This window comes from Gopherus flavomarginatus, chromosome 6 (genome assembly GCF_025201925.1).
Source record: "Gopherus flavomarginatus isolate rGopFla2 chromosome 6, rGopFla2.mat.asm, whole genome shotgun sequence".
NCBI classification, from domain to species: Eukaryota; Metazoa; Chordata; order Testudines; family Testudinidae; genus Gopherus; species Gopherus flavomarginatus.
Genome location: NC_066622.1, coordinates 9603715 through 9618601, shown reverse-complemented (window position 1 = coordinate 9618601; position 14887 = coordinate 9603715). Strand labels below are relative to the sequence as shown.

At 46.3% G+C, this 14887-nt stretch overlaps 1 protein-coding gene across 14 annotated transcripts in view; it reads right to left on the bottom strand.

Annotated features, from left to right (window-relative positions):
- Positions 1-14033, bottom strand: part of MITF (melanocyte inducing transcription factor) — a 183009-nt gene extending 168976 nt beyond the window's left edge. For 5 of the 14 annotated variants that reach the window (XM_050957421.1, XM_050957425.1, XM_050957427.1 and 2 more), the window contains exon 1: positions 13841-14033. In XM_050957421.1, the coding sequence (XP_050813378.1) occupies positions 13841-13944 (104 nt within the window). In that variant the 5' untranslated portion in view covers positions 13945-14033. Of the gene's footprint in view, positions 1-3379; positions 3483-3771; positions 3824-11893; positions 11987-13840 lie in introns of those variants that run through there. The other 9 variants (XM_050957420.1, XM_050957422.1, XM_050957429.1 and 6 more) reach the window with 5 other exon arrangements.
- Positions 14034-14887: the final 854 nt, after the last annotated feature.

Sequence of the window (14887 nt, the reverse complement as noted above, 5' to 3'; positions counted from 1 at the left end):
GGTCCAATTTCTTTATTCCAGCTGTATTTCTCCACTCGAGTGGCTCTCATTTCTGCCTACCCTCTCAGATCCAGAACTCCCCACTGTCCCTGCCAGAACCCTATTCTATTCACTGGATTTCAACTACTTGTGCAGCAATCTGTATTGTTATAGGCGCTACCAGGTAAAAGCTGCCTCAGCATCCCAAGTCTCATCGGCGAGCTTTGATCGACTGATACCTGAACAAACAGGAATTTTTGACTAATCCCTAGAGATATGAATGGCACATAGAGAGTAAAGCCTAAAACAGACCTGTCCTTGAATGACATCAAGCCAAACAGAAGCCTGACAGTGTTTTGTCAGCAAGGTTTTCCTGCACACAAAAATGCTGCATTTGCAAACATATAAAGCCCGTTTCTCTAAATCTGCACAAATAGGGTTTGTGTGTGTATAAACTATCATTTGTGTGTGAAAGTGAGTGTTTGCCAAAAACAAAAACAAAACCAAAAATGTACATACACCTTTGCAATACATACCAGTTAAGAGATGCTACAGGTGCCTTTGAACGTTTGGCCCAATGCGATCCTTCTTCCTGACCCATAGATCTCCATTTCTCTCTTCCAGTTCTACTTATTAACCCTGCAATTAATTCTAATTCTGTGGACTAATTGGGGATAGAGGGCCAAATTCCCAAGCATGCTCTGGCTGATGTGCATTATCAGAGCTGTGCAAAGGAGCCATAAAGACAACCTAAACAGCTGGTTAAGCCAGATTTGCAGTTGCTTTGTGTCACCACAGCATACTGGTAAACTTGGCCTATGGATATTATGATAGGCTTTACAAAACCGGGACGAGATCCTGCAATCCCTACTCAAGGAGCAGCCTCATTGACTTGAATGTGACTGCTCGTGTGAGCAAGGACTATTTACGTGGAATATGTTTTGCAGGCTCAACCCTTTAAATTGTATCTTATAGTACCACATTGTCTTTGATACTCTTTTTCCCCCCCTGAAAGAGTTGTTTGTTTTTTCTCAGTGCTATTTTCCCAGCATAATGTATTACAGAATGCACTTACATGAACTCGTCTTTGTCCTCTATTGTCTAGTTATACTGTACAGGCAAAATCTTCATAGGGATTGAGTTTAAAAAAATAATAATACTTACTGTTAAAGGCTGTTAATTGAAGTATTAAAATACTAACGTGAACTCCTATGACAAACTTCTATTCTCCTTTACACAGCATTAAATATAACAGTTATCACCTCACAAATTTCTGTTGGTTCGTGTTTGAAGTAGTAAGTCTATATGGCAGCAACACATTTCTCCCTTATCCTGCCAGCTCAATCTATAGAGTGGCTGCTAGTGATGTGCGGGGGAAGGGGGAATCTTATAGAGGATTTCTGTATAATCAATAAAAGCAGCAAAGAATCCTGTGGCACCTTATAGACTAACAGAGGTTTTGGAGCATGAGCTTTCGTGGGTGAATACCCACTAACTCAGATGCATGTCTGATACTTGTATAATCAATGAAGACAGATACAAATTACTGGACTTTGGGTTGACTCTTTGGCAGAAAGATGGTTAGAAAGATGCAAATACGATAGAACAAGTTACAGTACAGGTGTCATTTGTTCAATAAAATATGAACTAGAGGTAACACTTAAGCTATTAAAGACAGTTAGTGATAATATTAAAGGGCAATTGAACTCCTGTGGGCATCTAGCAATAAACATGAGAATGTTCTATTAGTTCCTATACCTAGCAGTACAGCAGAGGTTAGCAACCTCTGGCACACGGCTCGCCAGGGTAAACACATTGGCAGGTCGGGCCAGTTTGTTTGCCTGCCACGACGGCAGGTTAGGCCAACCGTGGCTCCCACTGGCCACCATTAGCCATCCCAGGCCAATGAGGGTGGTGCTAAGCGGCAGCCAGCACATCCCTCGCCCGTGCCACTTCCCGCCACTCCCATTGGCCTGGGACGGCGAACCGCAGCCAGTAGGAGCTGCAGTCGGCCGAACCTGTGAACGCGGCAGGTAAACAAACTGGCCCGGCTTGCCAAGGTGCTTACCCTGTCGAGCCGCATGCCAGAGGTTGCCGACCACTGTATTACAGTGAAAGGAACAACGTTCATATTGATGATACATATATCTCCTTAGAAGATATAGTGCCTGTCATCCTGAAAGATCCTGAAGTATTCTGCAAACAAGAGTGATTTATAAGCTCAGAATCTGACTCTCTCATGGAGTCCCAGGGACACCAGTAGGTTGTCGTTGGGACCCCTTTGCAGGGTTGGGGTCCACACACTTAAAAGAAATCACTTCACCACTGAAAGAAGACATTTCTGGGTAGAGAACACTGGGGTTGGTCAAAAGGTGAAATTCTGGCCATGGACACATAGATAAAGCCCTGCTCTTCCAAAGAAACCTTGGAATCTTTAATGCCTTCACAGAGCAAACAGGCCGTTGGACTCTAGGGAGTTGTCTGCATAGAACTCATTTTATCTACCTCAAAGGATGACAGGCTGAGCTGACCCTGCCAGGATCCCTGTCTTTGATTCCAGGGAGTCTACATATTTCAAACCAAATCCTTATATCAGTAACCCATGACCTTCTCTGGATATATGCAAACCAAGCAAGAGTATGCTACTAATACATATTAATGCAGAACAAACTGTTTTCAGTTTACTTACATTGCTCCTATACTGCAAATATAAAATGGAAGCCGTAACAGTATGCATGCTATTCATTACCCTGTAACTGTTCCAGTTTTACTGCATGGACCAGTAAGAAAAGTCATGAATCAAGCATAATAATAATAATATAATGCAAGGTGACAGGTTTCCATGTAAAATTAACCCTGTTACAGCACGTAATCATGCAGCCTTATTCTGGCAAAACTACTTCAGTCAGCATGAGTTTTAGTAAACAAAGATAATAGAATCAGGCCATTACATTGCACATTAAAACATCTGAGAATCTAAAACAGGAAAACCACCACCTATGGACAAAGTGTTGATAGAACTTGTTCACAGCTCCCTAATTTTCCTGCTAGCATTGAAATGTCAAACTGGTAATTAAAGATTGTCCTGAGTCAACATACTAAGTCAGTGTTTTGGAATTAAAACAAAAAACCTGAAACTTACTGGCTCATTTTTTTTGTTTGTTTTAAATGCAAAAGGGGGATTTGCTTTGAAATGCAGGGACAAATATAACATTTTCCAAACAAATTTATATTCAAACTGTCCTATTCAAAACCCATAGGTTTCTCTCTATATTAGTCATAACCAGAAAGCAAGTATATTTTGAACAGAAGAGCTCCGCAAATCTCTAACTTTTCCTATTAAAGTTTTCATTACAGGAGTGTATGATAAGAAGTGATATTTATATGTCAAACAACATACCTGAAAGTCTCTATTACTCTTCCCCTTCCCAGCCTCTATCTGGATTCCAATCACCCAGCAACAACATGAAATTGACTAGATTTTTGCCAATTTCACAGCACCCAACAGGGCTTCTGCCCAGGGTTTCCTCAATGTACCTCCAACGCTGCTGAGGAAGCTTTAAGCAAAGCATCAGCCCTAGAGCGATCTGTCTGCATACTGCACAGCACATGAGTTTATGGTCAGTCACATTTAGAAGGCTATGTTCACAACCCAAAGGGGACTGTTTTTGTTGTTTTTTTTAAAATGAAAACTTAGATTCTGTACAAGTTGTTAGCAACCTATGTTATTTAGGTTGCATAGTCAGACACTCAAAAATTAGGAAATGTCAGGTTTACAGCGGTCTCCGCTACCTTAATTCTGCCCACTTGTGCATTGATCTTGGACACTAAGTGATGCAAGGATCTGCAGAAAAAAACAGTATGTAAGCATTAATTAAAGACTATGTCTTACGTAATACATACACCCTGCCTGTTGCTCTTCCCCACTAGCTCCTCTGGCGGCTCTCAGGTGTGGCAGGGGTGTCAGCTTGGTCTGAGAATGTTTTGTCATTAATTTGGCAGGCTGCTTGAGAAATGCAAACGAGAGAAATGAAATGGTGATCTTTAAGAGTTACTTCGCACTAAAAGCTGAACTGAAAATCATGGGACAAAGAAAAGGCATTTCTGTATCCCAAGGTTGTCCCCCATGCCAATTATCAAAGGGCTGCAGCAAACAATGGAGGTACCAGAGCTTCACAGAGAGAAGGGCACAGTAATCTTTTACAATGGAAAATTTTACCTAAATAGAAGTGTCACCACCAGCTCCCTGTATAAGAAATATTTTGGATGGTTTAGCTTTCCCCACATTTTCATATAAGAGTCATCCCAATTACAATCACTCACCTTTGTAAATCATTTTGAGATCTACTGATGAAAAGCACTATATAAAGCTAGTTACTATATTATATGGGTACATTTCTGTTGTGTTTCCAAACATAAAATAATAATAATAATAATAAAGTGATATTTCAGGTACTGTAATCATCTGTGGCTAGGTTTCTCTCTGTAGTGATGTGAATTTGAGGTGTAGAATAATCATCAGGTAATTTATTCCCTCACAAAAATGTTAAAGGAGGGATCTTCAAAGATACACTGCACTGGCCTAACTCTTCTCCCACTGAAATCAATGAGACCACACTCCAGTGCTAAGTGCTTTTGAAAATTTCACCCTACATGTTTTACTTTACTTACACTCCGTTGCTATACTTTCTTGTTGTTACTTAAAAAGTATGCTAATGTTGATCTAGGGAGGGAAAAACCGTTCAGAAACTGTTTTAAATTTGTTCCTCTAAGATGCATTTTTTTAAAATATTGAGACTCTGTTCCTTGATGTAAGCACATGTGACCTGTTCTAAATAAAGGATATTTTCCACTTCTTGCACAACTGGAACAGATATAAACAGTCTGAACAAACTGCACTGCAGAACTCAACGAGAATATAAAACCCTTGAATAAGATCCATAAATAGCAGTAATCTGAAAAAAGAACAAACACAAGATTGAAAATCCTAACATAATCGAGTTTAAAACCTAAATCACACTGCAAAATTAATGTACAAAATTAGATTTGATCATATGCGTAGTAAAGAACTTTAGAACAGGCCGGTTTCGTTTCAGAGTTAGGATTCTCTGCAAAAATATGTGCACCGAGGGTCCCCCCCGTCCCTTCCACCCTCCTTAGATACTACCCTTGCTAATATACAGTCTTCTAAGGCCTGGTCCACACTACAGCGTTAAATCGATTTAAACAGCGTTAAATCGATTTAACGCTGTACCCGTCCACACTACAAGGCACTTTAAATCGATTTTAAGGGCTCTTAAAATCGATTTCTGTACTCCTCCCCAACGAGAGGAGTAACCCTAAAATCGATATTACTATATCGATTTAGGGTTAGTGTGGACGGAAATCGAAGTAATTGGTCTCATTCTTTTACTGAGCTACCCAGAGTGCACCGCTCCGGAAATCGATGGTAGCCTAGGACCATGGACACACACCACCGAATTAATGTGCCCTAGTGTGGACGCGTAAAATCGATTTTATAAAACCAGTTTTATAAACCGGTTTTAATAATTTCGATTTTATGCTGTCGTGTAGACGTGGCCTAAGAGAAGGAAAATTAATTTAACCAGTCAGTCAATCTCCAACTCTGAGAGCAGCACAAGATGGCATAAAATAAGTGAAGACCTGCATGCTGGCTAGATCTGAGGTATGATTTACTTTAGTGAAATACATGTAGCTGATACATATCTGTAGTTGAATATATCTGAATATCTAGAGTTATGATAATTTGATATAAACTTCAGTAATTCAATAAATTAAATCTCAAAATTATTACTGATAAAATATGCATAAGCTTCTTTTTAAAAAATTACCATGCAAACAGAGTTTCTCTTAACTTTTTCCACTTAAAATACAAATTTCATAGCAGGATCATTCTTAGGATATTAAATTTAAGCTGAAAAAGATCAGCAGTGCAGTGGCAGAAATAGTAAAATAATTAGCTTGCAATTCTTGGTGAAATGCAGATTCTGTAAAATTGAAACCGTCAGCTACAATAAATTGACATTCTGTAGGCCTTCACTATATCAAGCATATAACCCAAATGAGTTTATATTACTGGGAGGAAAAAGGAGAAGCAAATAAACCAAACCAGCCAGTTTTCACTGTTCTTAGCACATCTGTATTAACAGTAAGCTTAGACCATCACACAAAGTTAGCTAACTTAAATGCAGAGCCTCCCAGTGACAGCAAAGGGTCAAATCCGCCTTCAGTATTGCATATGTAATGCTTACTTAAAGGGTTTGCATATGAGCTAGGGAGGGCAAGATTTCATCTTACATTCTGCAGTCTAGTAATAAATAAAATAAAGGTATTAAAAATCCTTGTCATATTGATTTATTCACATATCCCAGTTCTCTCTCACATCTAAAAATGACTATGCGGAAACGAGGGTGCACATAAGAACTGTTTAGTTTCCAAAGGCTTAAGCTCAACCACAACAAATTCCAGAGAACCCTTAAACATGTCTAGCACTTCCCAGTCATAAAGGCTAAATTCTCATAGGTCCCTTAGGAATCACTGTATCTTAGCCCAGCATAGTATTTTCAGTTCTTGTTACTGGGCTTTTTTGCTGGACTTACATTTTTCACTGGCCTCTAGCATTCTGTTGTGGCATGGCCTAGGACAGCATTTAGAGCAAAGAGATTTTATTAGAGGATCCCCTGCAGCTTTGGATTGAAATCTTGAATTATCCAACAGGAGTGTGCATAGAAGAAAATGGGAGACTGGTGAATTGGGTGGAAGATGCAGTATAACAGAATTTGAAGGAGGGAGATCAATACTGCAAGTGCTGAGTTAAATTCGGAAATGAAGTTATGGGTGAGCCTTTTGGGGTAGGAGGCAGCTGGATTTTTTTTAATATATATCATGCTGGGTGGATTTCCCATGTGAGGTGAGGGTCAATAATGGAGGTTCTGCCTCATCACTCCAATGAGACTATAGAGAAAAAGTATTTCCCCTTTTGGGCAGAAATGAGAGGCCTACTGGTTGGTTCCACAGAGGATTTCCCCATCTTTGGGCGGGATTGATTTTGTCTATGTGAATAAAGACAGGCAGTATTGCTTAGTGGACAGAGCATCAGAGTGGGACTCCAGAGACCTGGGCTCTGCTCCTGGCCTGCTGGGTGAGAGCGAGCAAATGACATCCCCTTCCTCTGTGCCTTGCTTTCCCCATCTGTAAGATGGGCATAATGATAACCTCCTTTGGAAGGAGCTTTGAAATCTACTGATGAAAAGCACTGTATTATTATTGCATTTATGTCTGGAGCTGGAGGGCACAAATGCCATGTACCCCTGACTGAGGCTCTAGGTGTGCAAGGGGAGCTTCCGATTTGCTTACAAGCTGAAAGTATTCTGTGCCCCTCATCGCTAGTAAAAAACACAAGAAGAAATTGAGTCCTGTTAGTGGGGATTAGCAAGGAAAGGCAGAGCGCTGGCACTGCTCAACCAAGTGGCCATAAAGGCTCTTGTTCAACAAACCATCCGCTGATGTTCATTATTATCTCACTATCACTTGATTCCTTAAGTGACTTTTGGGGTAAGGCTGTTGAGAAGAGAATGTAATTCCATGAACTTCAGGGCAGTTACTCCTGATTTACACTAATATGACCAAGAAAAGGGAATCGGACTCTTGATGTTCTCAGCTGTCCTTGACAATCACCAGTCAGGCTTCAGGCATGGGCAGAGCAGAGAAACAACAGAGGGTCTCACTGGCTGATCTTCCCCTATTGATGGAAACAGGTCAGGTTAACTAGTTCTAGCAGCATCCTTTGTTGCTATCATCCACCATGTTTTATTAACCTGGCTGTTGACCCTAGCTGGGATGGACTTGAAGCCCACCAGAGACTGGGCTCCCTGCCTCAGCCCAGCCTGCTCTGAGCGCTGCAAGAGTCCAGGGCTACACACTGGTGATACAATGGTGTGCACAAGCTGGGCTAGTTGGGTCAATGTCAACAATGTCCACTCTCCCCATGTCACTGCAGTTTAGGTAATTATTAGTGCACCTGAGAGCACTCTCTTGTAGTGTCTCTCACACACCCTACATCCCTCCAACAAGTTTCTGTTCTGCCACCCTTGCTGCTCAATGTGCACATGAGGCTGCTGGGGAACACGGCAATGTGGTCCTGACTGCAGAACCACCATTATGATTTAATGACTCGATCTCTGTTTCTTTGGACACAAACAGGGCCCAGTGTTTGCATTCCAGGTGTGCAGCTCAGATGAGGTAAGTACCTGTGCTCATGTGACAGCAAACTGAGGCTCAATCCAGGTTCACTGGAAATAATCCTGGTTGGTTTCAGGAAGCCACTGAGTATATGGTCATCATTCCTGAGTGGGTTTGCCCACTTAACCCCCACAGAAGTTCACAATATAGGATGCATCTAGATCCCAGAGGCCTAAAACACTTTGTTTATCTGTGCCTGGGGGAGCAAAACGGGGTGGTGATAACCATTCATCTTGATTTAGGAGCTTGATTTAGGAGATCCTTGCTCTGATGGCCTAACAGACTGGATTACTGGCCACATGATTGCTCAAGGAGACTGATCATAAGTAAGGCTATGATTTTAATCATGGGTATTTTCAGTAAAAGTCATGAGCAATACACAAAAATTCACCGTCTATGACTTTTACTGAAAATACTCATGACTAAATCGTAGCTGGGGGCCAAGGAGGGTGCTGCTCTGGGGGAGGGCAGGGCACTGCCCTGGGGGGCCCATCAAGGCCAGCCAGCAGCACCGGCCACCCCAGGGCCACCCATGTGCCACTGCTCTCGCCACCCCGGGACCAGCGCTCAGGTGGTCCCCAGGGCCAGCTGCATCGGCCACTGCTCGGGAAACCCTGGAGTCAGTCACACCGGACACTGCAGACATCACAGAGGTTGCAGAAAGTCACAGAATCCATGATTTCTGAGACATCCATGACAGACACAGAGCCCTAATCATAAGAAACACCAGTACCCTCTAGGTTGCACTAGCTTCCAGGTGCAATTTAAGGTGTGGACACTGAACTTTGAAGCCCTATATTGTTTGGGTCCTAGCTACATGAGAAACACTTCTCTCCTCAGGTGCCACCATTGCAGTCGGTCTAGAAGTGCTCGCACTACAGGTATGACTTTACTGCACAGTGAACACTTCGTAGGGTGACCAGACAAGTAGTGTGAAAAATTGGGATGAGGGTGGAGAGGGTAATAGGAGCCTATATAAGAAAAAGACTCATAGACTCAAGGACTGGAAGGGACCTCGAGAGGTCATCCAGTCCAGTCCCCTGCCCTCATGGCAGGACCAAATACTGTCTAGACCATCCCTAATAGACATTTATCTAACCTACTCTTAAATATCTCCAGAGATGGAGATTCCACAACTTCCCTAGGCAATCTATTCCAGTGTTTAACTACCCTGACAGTTTGGAATTTTTTCTTAATGTCCAACCTAAATCTCCCTTGCTGCAGTTTAAGCCCATTGCTTCTTGTTCTATCATTGGAGGCTAAGGTAAACAAGTTTTCTCCCTCCTCCTGATGACACCGTTTTAGATACCTGAAAACTGCTATCATGTCCCCTCTCAGTCTTCTCTTTTCCAAACTAAACAAACCCAATTCCTTCAGCCTTCCTTCATAGGTCATGTTCTCAAGACCTTTAATCATTCTTGTTGCTCTTCTCTGGACCCTCTCCAATTTCTCCACATCTTTCTTGAAATGCGGTGCCCAGAACTGGACACAATACTCCAGTTGAGGCCTAACCAGCGCAGAGTAAAGCGGAAGAATGACTTCTCTTGTCTTGTTTACAACACACCTGTTAATGCACCCCAGAATCACGTTTGCTTTTTTTGCAATAGTATCACACTGTTGACTCATATTAAGCTTGTGGTCCACTATGACCCTAGATCTGTTTCTGCCATACTCCTTCCTAGACAGTCTCTTCCCATTCTGTATGTGTGAAACTGATTGTTCCTTCCTAAGTGGAGCACGTTGCATTTATCTTTATTGAACTTCATCCTGTTTACCTCAGACCATTTTTCCAATTTGTCCAGATCATTTTGAATTTTGACTCTGTCCTCCAAAGCAGTTGCAATCCAAAAATCAGGACTGTCCCTATCAAATCAGGACATCTGGTCACCCTAACTCTTCACAAGTTAGCTTAGCTCTGCAAAAGCAGCCATGCTGGAAAATAACAGCTGCACACAGTGGCCGAATTGGCAGCTGAAGGTGTTAGGCTAATGCCAGCTTTAGCATGTACTTCTGAGGGAAAGATAACTTGAATTAAAAGCATCACCACACTGAGCTAAGTGGCTTTGCATGTGGACAGGGAAACACTTGAGTTATAACTCAAGTTAACTGCAATGAAGACAAGCCCCAAGCATCCCCAGATTTGAAAGCCTGGGTGTTAGTGCCAGGGGTTTTTACAGGGCATTCACAGGCCCAAAATAGCTTGAATTTTTCTTAAGCCGGCAGGGCACAGTACAATAGCTATCTATATACTTAAGACTTTTGTTTGAGAGCTGAGGATCTTATTTATAGACTTACTAAAGATGAGATGACTATTCAATATTTGCCGCATGCACCATGCACTATTTTAACTACATACATGTGCTCAGAGACAGTGCATAGGGAGCATACTTCAAAACTGAAAATAACTAGAACAAGATATGCTATCAAGAAGCTTGGCTATAAATTAGATAAACTGTTTTTGCCATCTATGTTTCAGTAAGCATTGTGATGAGGATGGAAAGTTTGTTCTTGACAAAGCGCCTTGGAAGACAGTCCAGAGAGGAAGAGATAAAAAGAAAAAAGACATTGCTGACAGAGTAAAACATGCAGGGCCCACAAGGCACAGACGACTTGAAGTGCTAAATGCATTTGTCTTCTTTTTCCAGCAGTTCCCTAGAAGGAGCAAATGCTCCAATACAGTGTAAGAGGAGCTCCTGTCTAAATAACACAACAGATTGAGATGACAATAACTGTGGTAAACACCACTGCAAGAACTTGAATTAAATAATTAAATATGTCATTCATTGATTTCGAGTAGCATGGGCCTGCTCCAAAACAAACAAACAAAAAAAAACTACAAGCCTTGCAACACCTGTTTTAATTTAGCATTGACTGGATCCCAAATTCTGTCCTGCACCTATTTCTAGTGCAAAAGTGTGAAACAGTGTATGCCTGCATATCCAGTTTGTTCTGACTAGCTAGCATTTATCAAGCTAGCATGATGGCATACAAATAGATGTTGCAGGCTCTGAAACAGCACAAACAGCTATTCTCCCTCAGTGCTGTACATGAGCATGTATTTTACCTGACGGAGTTTTCCCCTCACTCTTCCACAAACTAATGCAATGTTAGGTAGATGATCTCATCAGAACACTCAAACAATCCAACGTATTCACTTGTTTAGAGCACTGCATGCCCTGAGAGAAAAGGTGCAGATTTCTCTCTCACTTTTTGTCTTCTATACCCTTTATGTGCAGTCAAGCTTTAGTGACAGTCTGGGCCTCTCCAAGAATGACAGTGATATCCTTTGACCAAGGCTGGATAATGTCCAACAATAATACCCTTTACATAAAACCACACCAGAACTTGGGCCCTCCCTCTCCCCCAAACACATGACAAACAAAACTGCTATTATTACAGGAAACATGAATTAAATAGCTGCTTTTATGGTCCCAAAAGCATAGGATGTTTCCTTTCAATATATTTTGTTTAACGTTTACAAATGGGCTGATTCAGCAGCACAGAATACAAACAGCAGACACATGGCAGCCAGAGTACTCCCTCGGTAACATTTTTCAAATCAGGGACATGGTTTAAACACCAGCAAACCACCATCATCATCATCCCCTAACAAACAGCCTCCTCAGATTGTGACATCCCTGGCTTCACTAACCTGCCTCGCCTCTAAATTAGCAGGCTGCCGTTTGCAACTGCTTTGACAGTGTCCCACGCTGTGTGTCAGTGACAGCCTATGCATTCATGCACCCAGCTCCAGTGCGCCCAAACACGGACAGGCCCTGCAGCTTCAGGGCACAAGCAGCACCACAGTGCCACTGCCAGGGGAGGGGCAGCCTTTCTCCATTCCTATCTGGGCCAAGGGGGGGGGGGAGAATATCTCCTAGAGACATGGGAGACAGAAAGAGGGAGAGAGAAGGGCAGATTAAGGAGGAGAAAGAATAAGAGGGCGGAGGAAAAGGTAGAAGAGAAGGGGGCAGAGAAAGGACAGAGGGAAAGGGGTAATGGAAAGGGGGCAGAGAGAGGGAATGGGGCAGGTTGAGAGGGGGCAGAGGAAGGGGGAATGGAAAGGGGGCAGAGGAGGAATAGAAAGGGGGCAAAGGGGATGAACACAGGCTAGGGGGAAGAGAGGGGAAATGGAAAGGGGGCAAGGGAGAAATGGAAAGGGGAATGCAAAGGAGGCAGGGGGAGGGGGAATACAAAGGGGGCAGGGGGATCAACACGGGCAGGGGGATCAACATAGGCAGGGGGCAAAGGAGGAATGGAAAGGGGGCAGGTGGTGAACACAGACAGGGGGCAGAGGAAGGGGGAATGGAAAGGGAGGAGAGGAAGAATGGAAAGGGGGGAGGGGGATGAACATTGACATGGGGCAGAAAGAGGAGGAATGAAAAGGGGGCAGAGGAGGAATAGAAAGGGGGCAGAGGAGGAATAGAAAGGGGGAAGAGGGATGAACACAGGCAATGAGCAGGGGGGGAATGGGGCGGGGAGATGAACACGGACAGGGGAGGAATGGAAAGGGAACAGGGGGATGAACACAGGCAGGGGGCAGAGGAGGAATGGAAAGGGGGCAGGCGGTGAACACGGGCAGGGGGCAGAGGAGGAATGGAAAGGGGACAGGCGGTGAACACGGGCAGGGGGCAGAGAGAGGGGGAATGGAAAGGAGGCAGAGGATGAAAGGAAAGGGGTCAGGCGGTGAACATAGACATGGGGCAGAGAGAGGGGGAATGGAAAGGGGGCAGGGGAGGAATGGAAAGGGGGCAGGGGGTGCACACGGGCAGGGGGCAGAGAAGGGGAATGGAAGGGGGCAGAGGAGGAACAGAAAGGGGGCAGGCGGTGAACACGGACAGGGGGCAGAGAAGGGGGAATGGAAGGGGGCAGAGGAGGAACAGAAAGGGGGCAGGGGAGGAATGGAAAGGGGGCAGGGGGTGAACACGGACAGGGGGCAGAGAAGGGGGAATGGAAGGGGGCAGGCGGTGAACACGGACAGGGGGCATGGAAGGGGGCAGGCGGTGAACACGGAAAGGGGGCAGAGGGGGAATAGAAGGGGGCAGGCGGTGAACACGGACAGGGGGCAGAGAAGGGGGAATGGAAGGGGGCAGAGGGGGAATGGAAAGGGGGCAGGCGGTGCACACGGGCAGGGGGTAGAGAAGGGGAATGGAAGGGGGCAGGCGGTGCACACGGGCAGGGGGCAGAGAAGGGGGAATGGAAGGGGGCAGAGGGGGAATGGAAAGGGGGCAGGCGGTGCACACGGGCAGGGGGCAGAGAAGGGGGAATGGAAGGGGGCAGAGGGGGAATGGAAAGGGGGCAGGCGGTGCACACGGACAGGGGGCAGAGAAGGGGGAATGGAAGGGGGCAGAGGGGGAATGGAAGGGGGCAGGCGGTGCACACGGGCAGGGGGCAGAGAAGGGGGAATGGAAGGGGGCAGGCGGTGCACACGGACAGGGGGCAGAGAAGGGGGAATGGAAGGGGGCAGAGGGGGAATGGAAGGGGGCAGAGAAGGGGGAATGGAAGGGGGCAGAGGGGGAATGGAAAGGGGGCAGGCGGTGCACACGGGCAGAGGAAGGGGCACCGCGCTGCCCTGGCAGTGCCCGCCGCCCTCACCCACCTGCTTTTCAGGGGCTGGCTCTTCAGCTCATAGTAGGTCTTGGGCTCCTCGTGAAACTCCTCACCGACCTCGAAGTCCGCCACGATCCCCGACTCCGCCTGCATCGTCCCCGGCTCCGGCAGCGAGCGAGCGAGCCAGAGGCGCAACGTTGCCCCGGCGCTGCCCGGCGGCGTGTGCCAGTGCGCGGCCTGCCCCTGCCCCTGCTGCCGCCGCCTCCCCCGGCACACGCCCACCCGCCCTGCCTGGGACTTGTAGTCCGCCGGGGGCCGGGCTGCCCGCCTCCGCCCGGCGGGCTCGGGGCCCTGCGCACTACAACTCCCGCCAGGCCCGGCAGGAGGAAGCGGCGGGCGGGCGGCTGCCGGGCTGCGGAGCCGGAGCGCCGGGTCTGCCCGCAGCGGAGCCCCTGAGCTGGGGCTGCCCCCGCAGCAGCCCGCCCCCGGGAGCCCTGCACGTGTTGGGCCCGGCGCGGGGAGCTCCTGGCCAGCGCCGAGCCGCGCCTCAAGCCCGGCTGCAGTGTGCCAGCCCCCCCGCCGGGATCCCACCCCCGGCAGGGGCAGGGGGGGACAATTGTCCCGGCCCCACCCCCGGAGCGCCCCAAAACGGCGGTGAGGGCTGTGCAAATCCACTGCAATGGGAGGGCCCCAGACAACACGATGGGCTGGGACCCCAATTTCTCTCATCAGGCCCCAGATTCACCTGTTCCAGAACCCTGGGGGTTGCCTGCGTTTGGTTTGGGGGGTCCCCCCCCCCCCGGTTGCTTTCGGGTAGGGTGACCAGACAGCAACTGTGAAAAATCGGGACGGAGATGGGGGGTAATAGGAGCCTATATAAGAAAAAGACCCAAAAATCAGGACTGTCCCTATAAAATCGGGACATCCGGTCACGCTACTTTCAGGGCCCCCCACAAAAGAGCCAGCGGGGGTTCTCATCACACCACCAGGCAACGATTTAGTGACGCAGGATGCGTGGATGCAGCAGAGCCAAACCATGATGATGAGGATGCAACTTGAGTGTCAAGTTGTCAATGTTGGGCCGGCATCCAGCCCG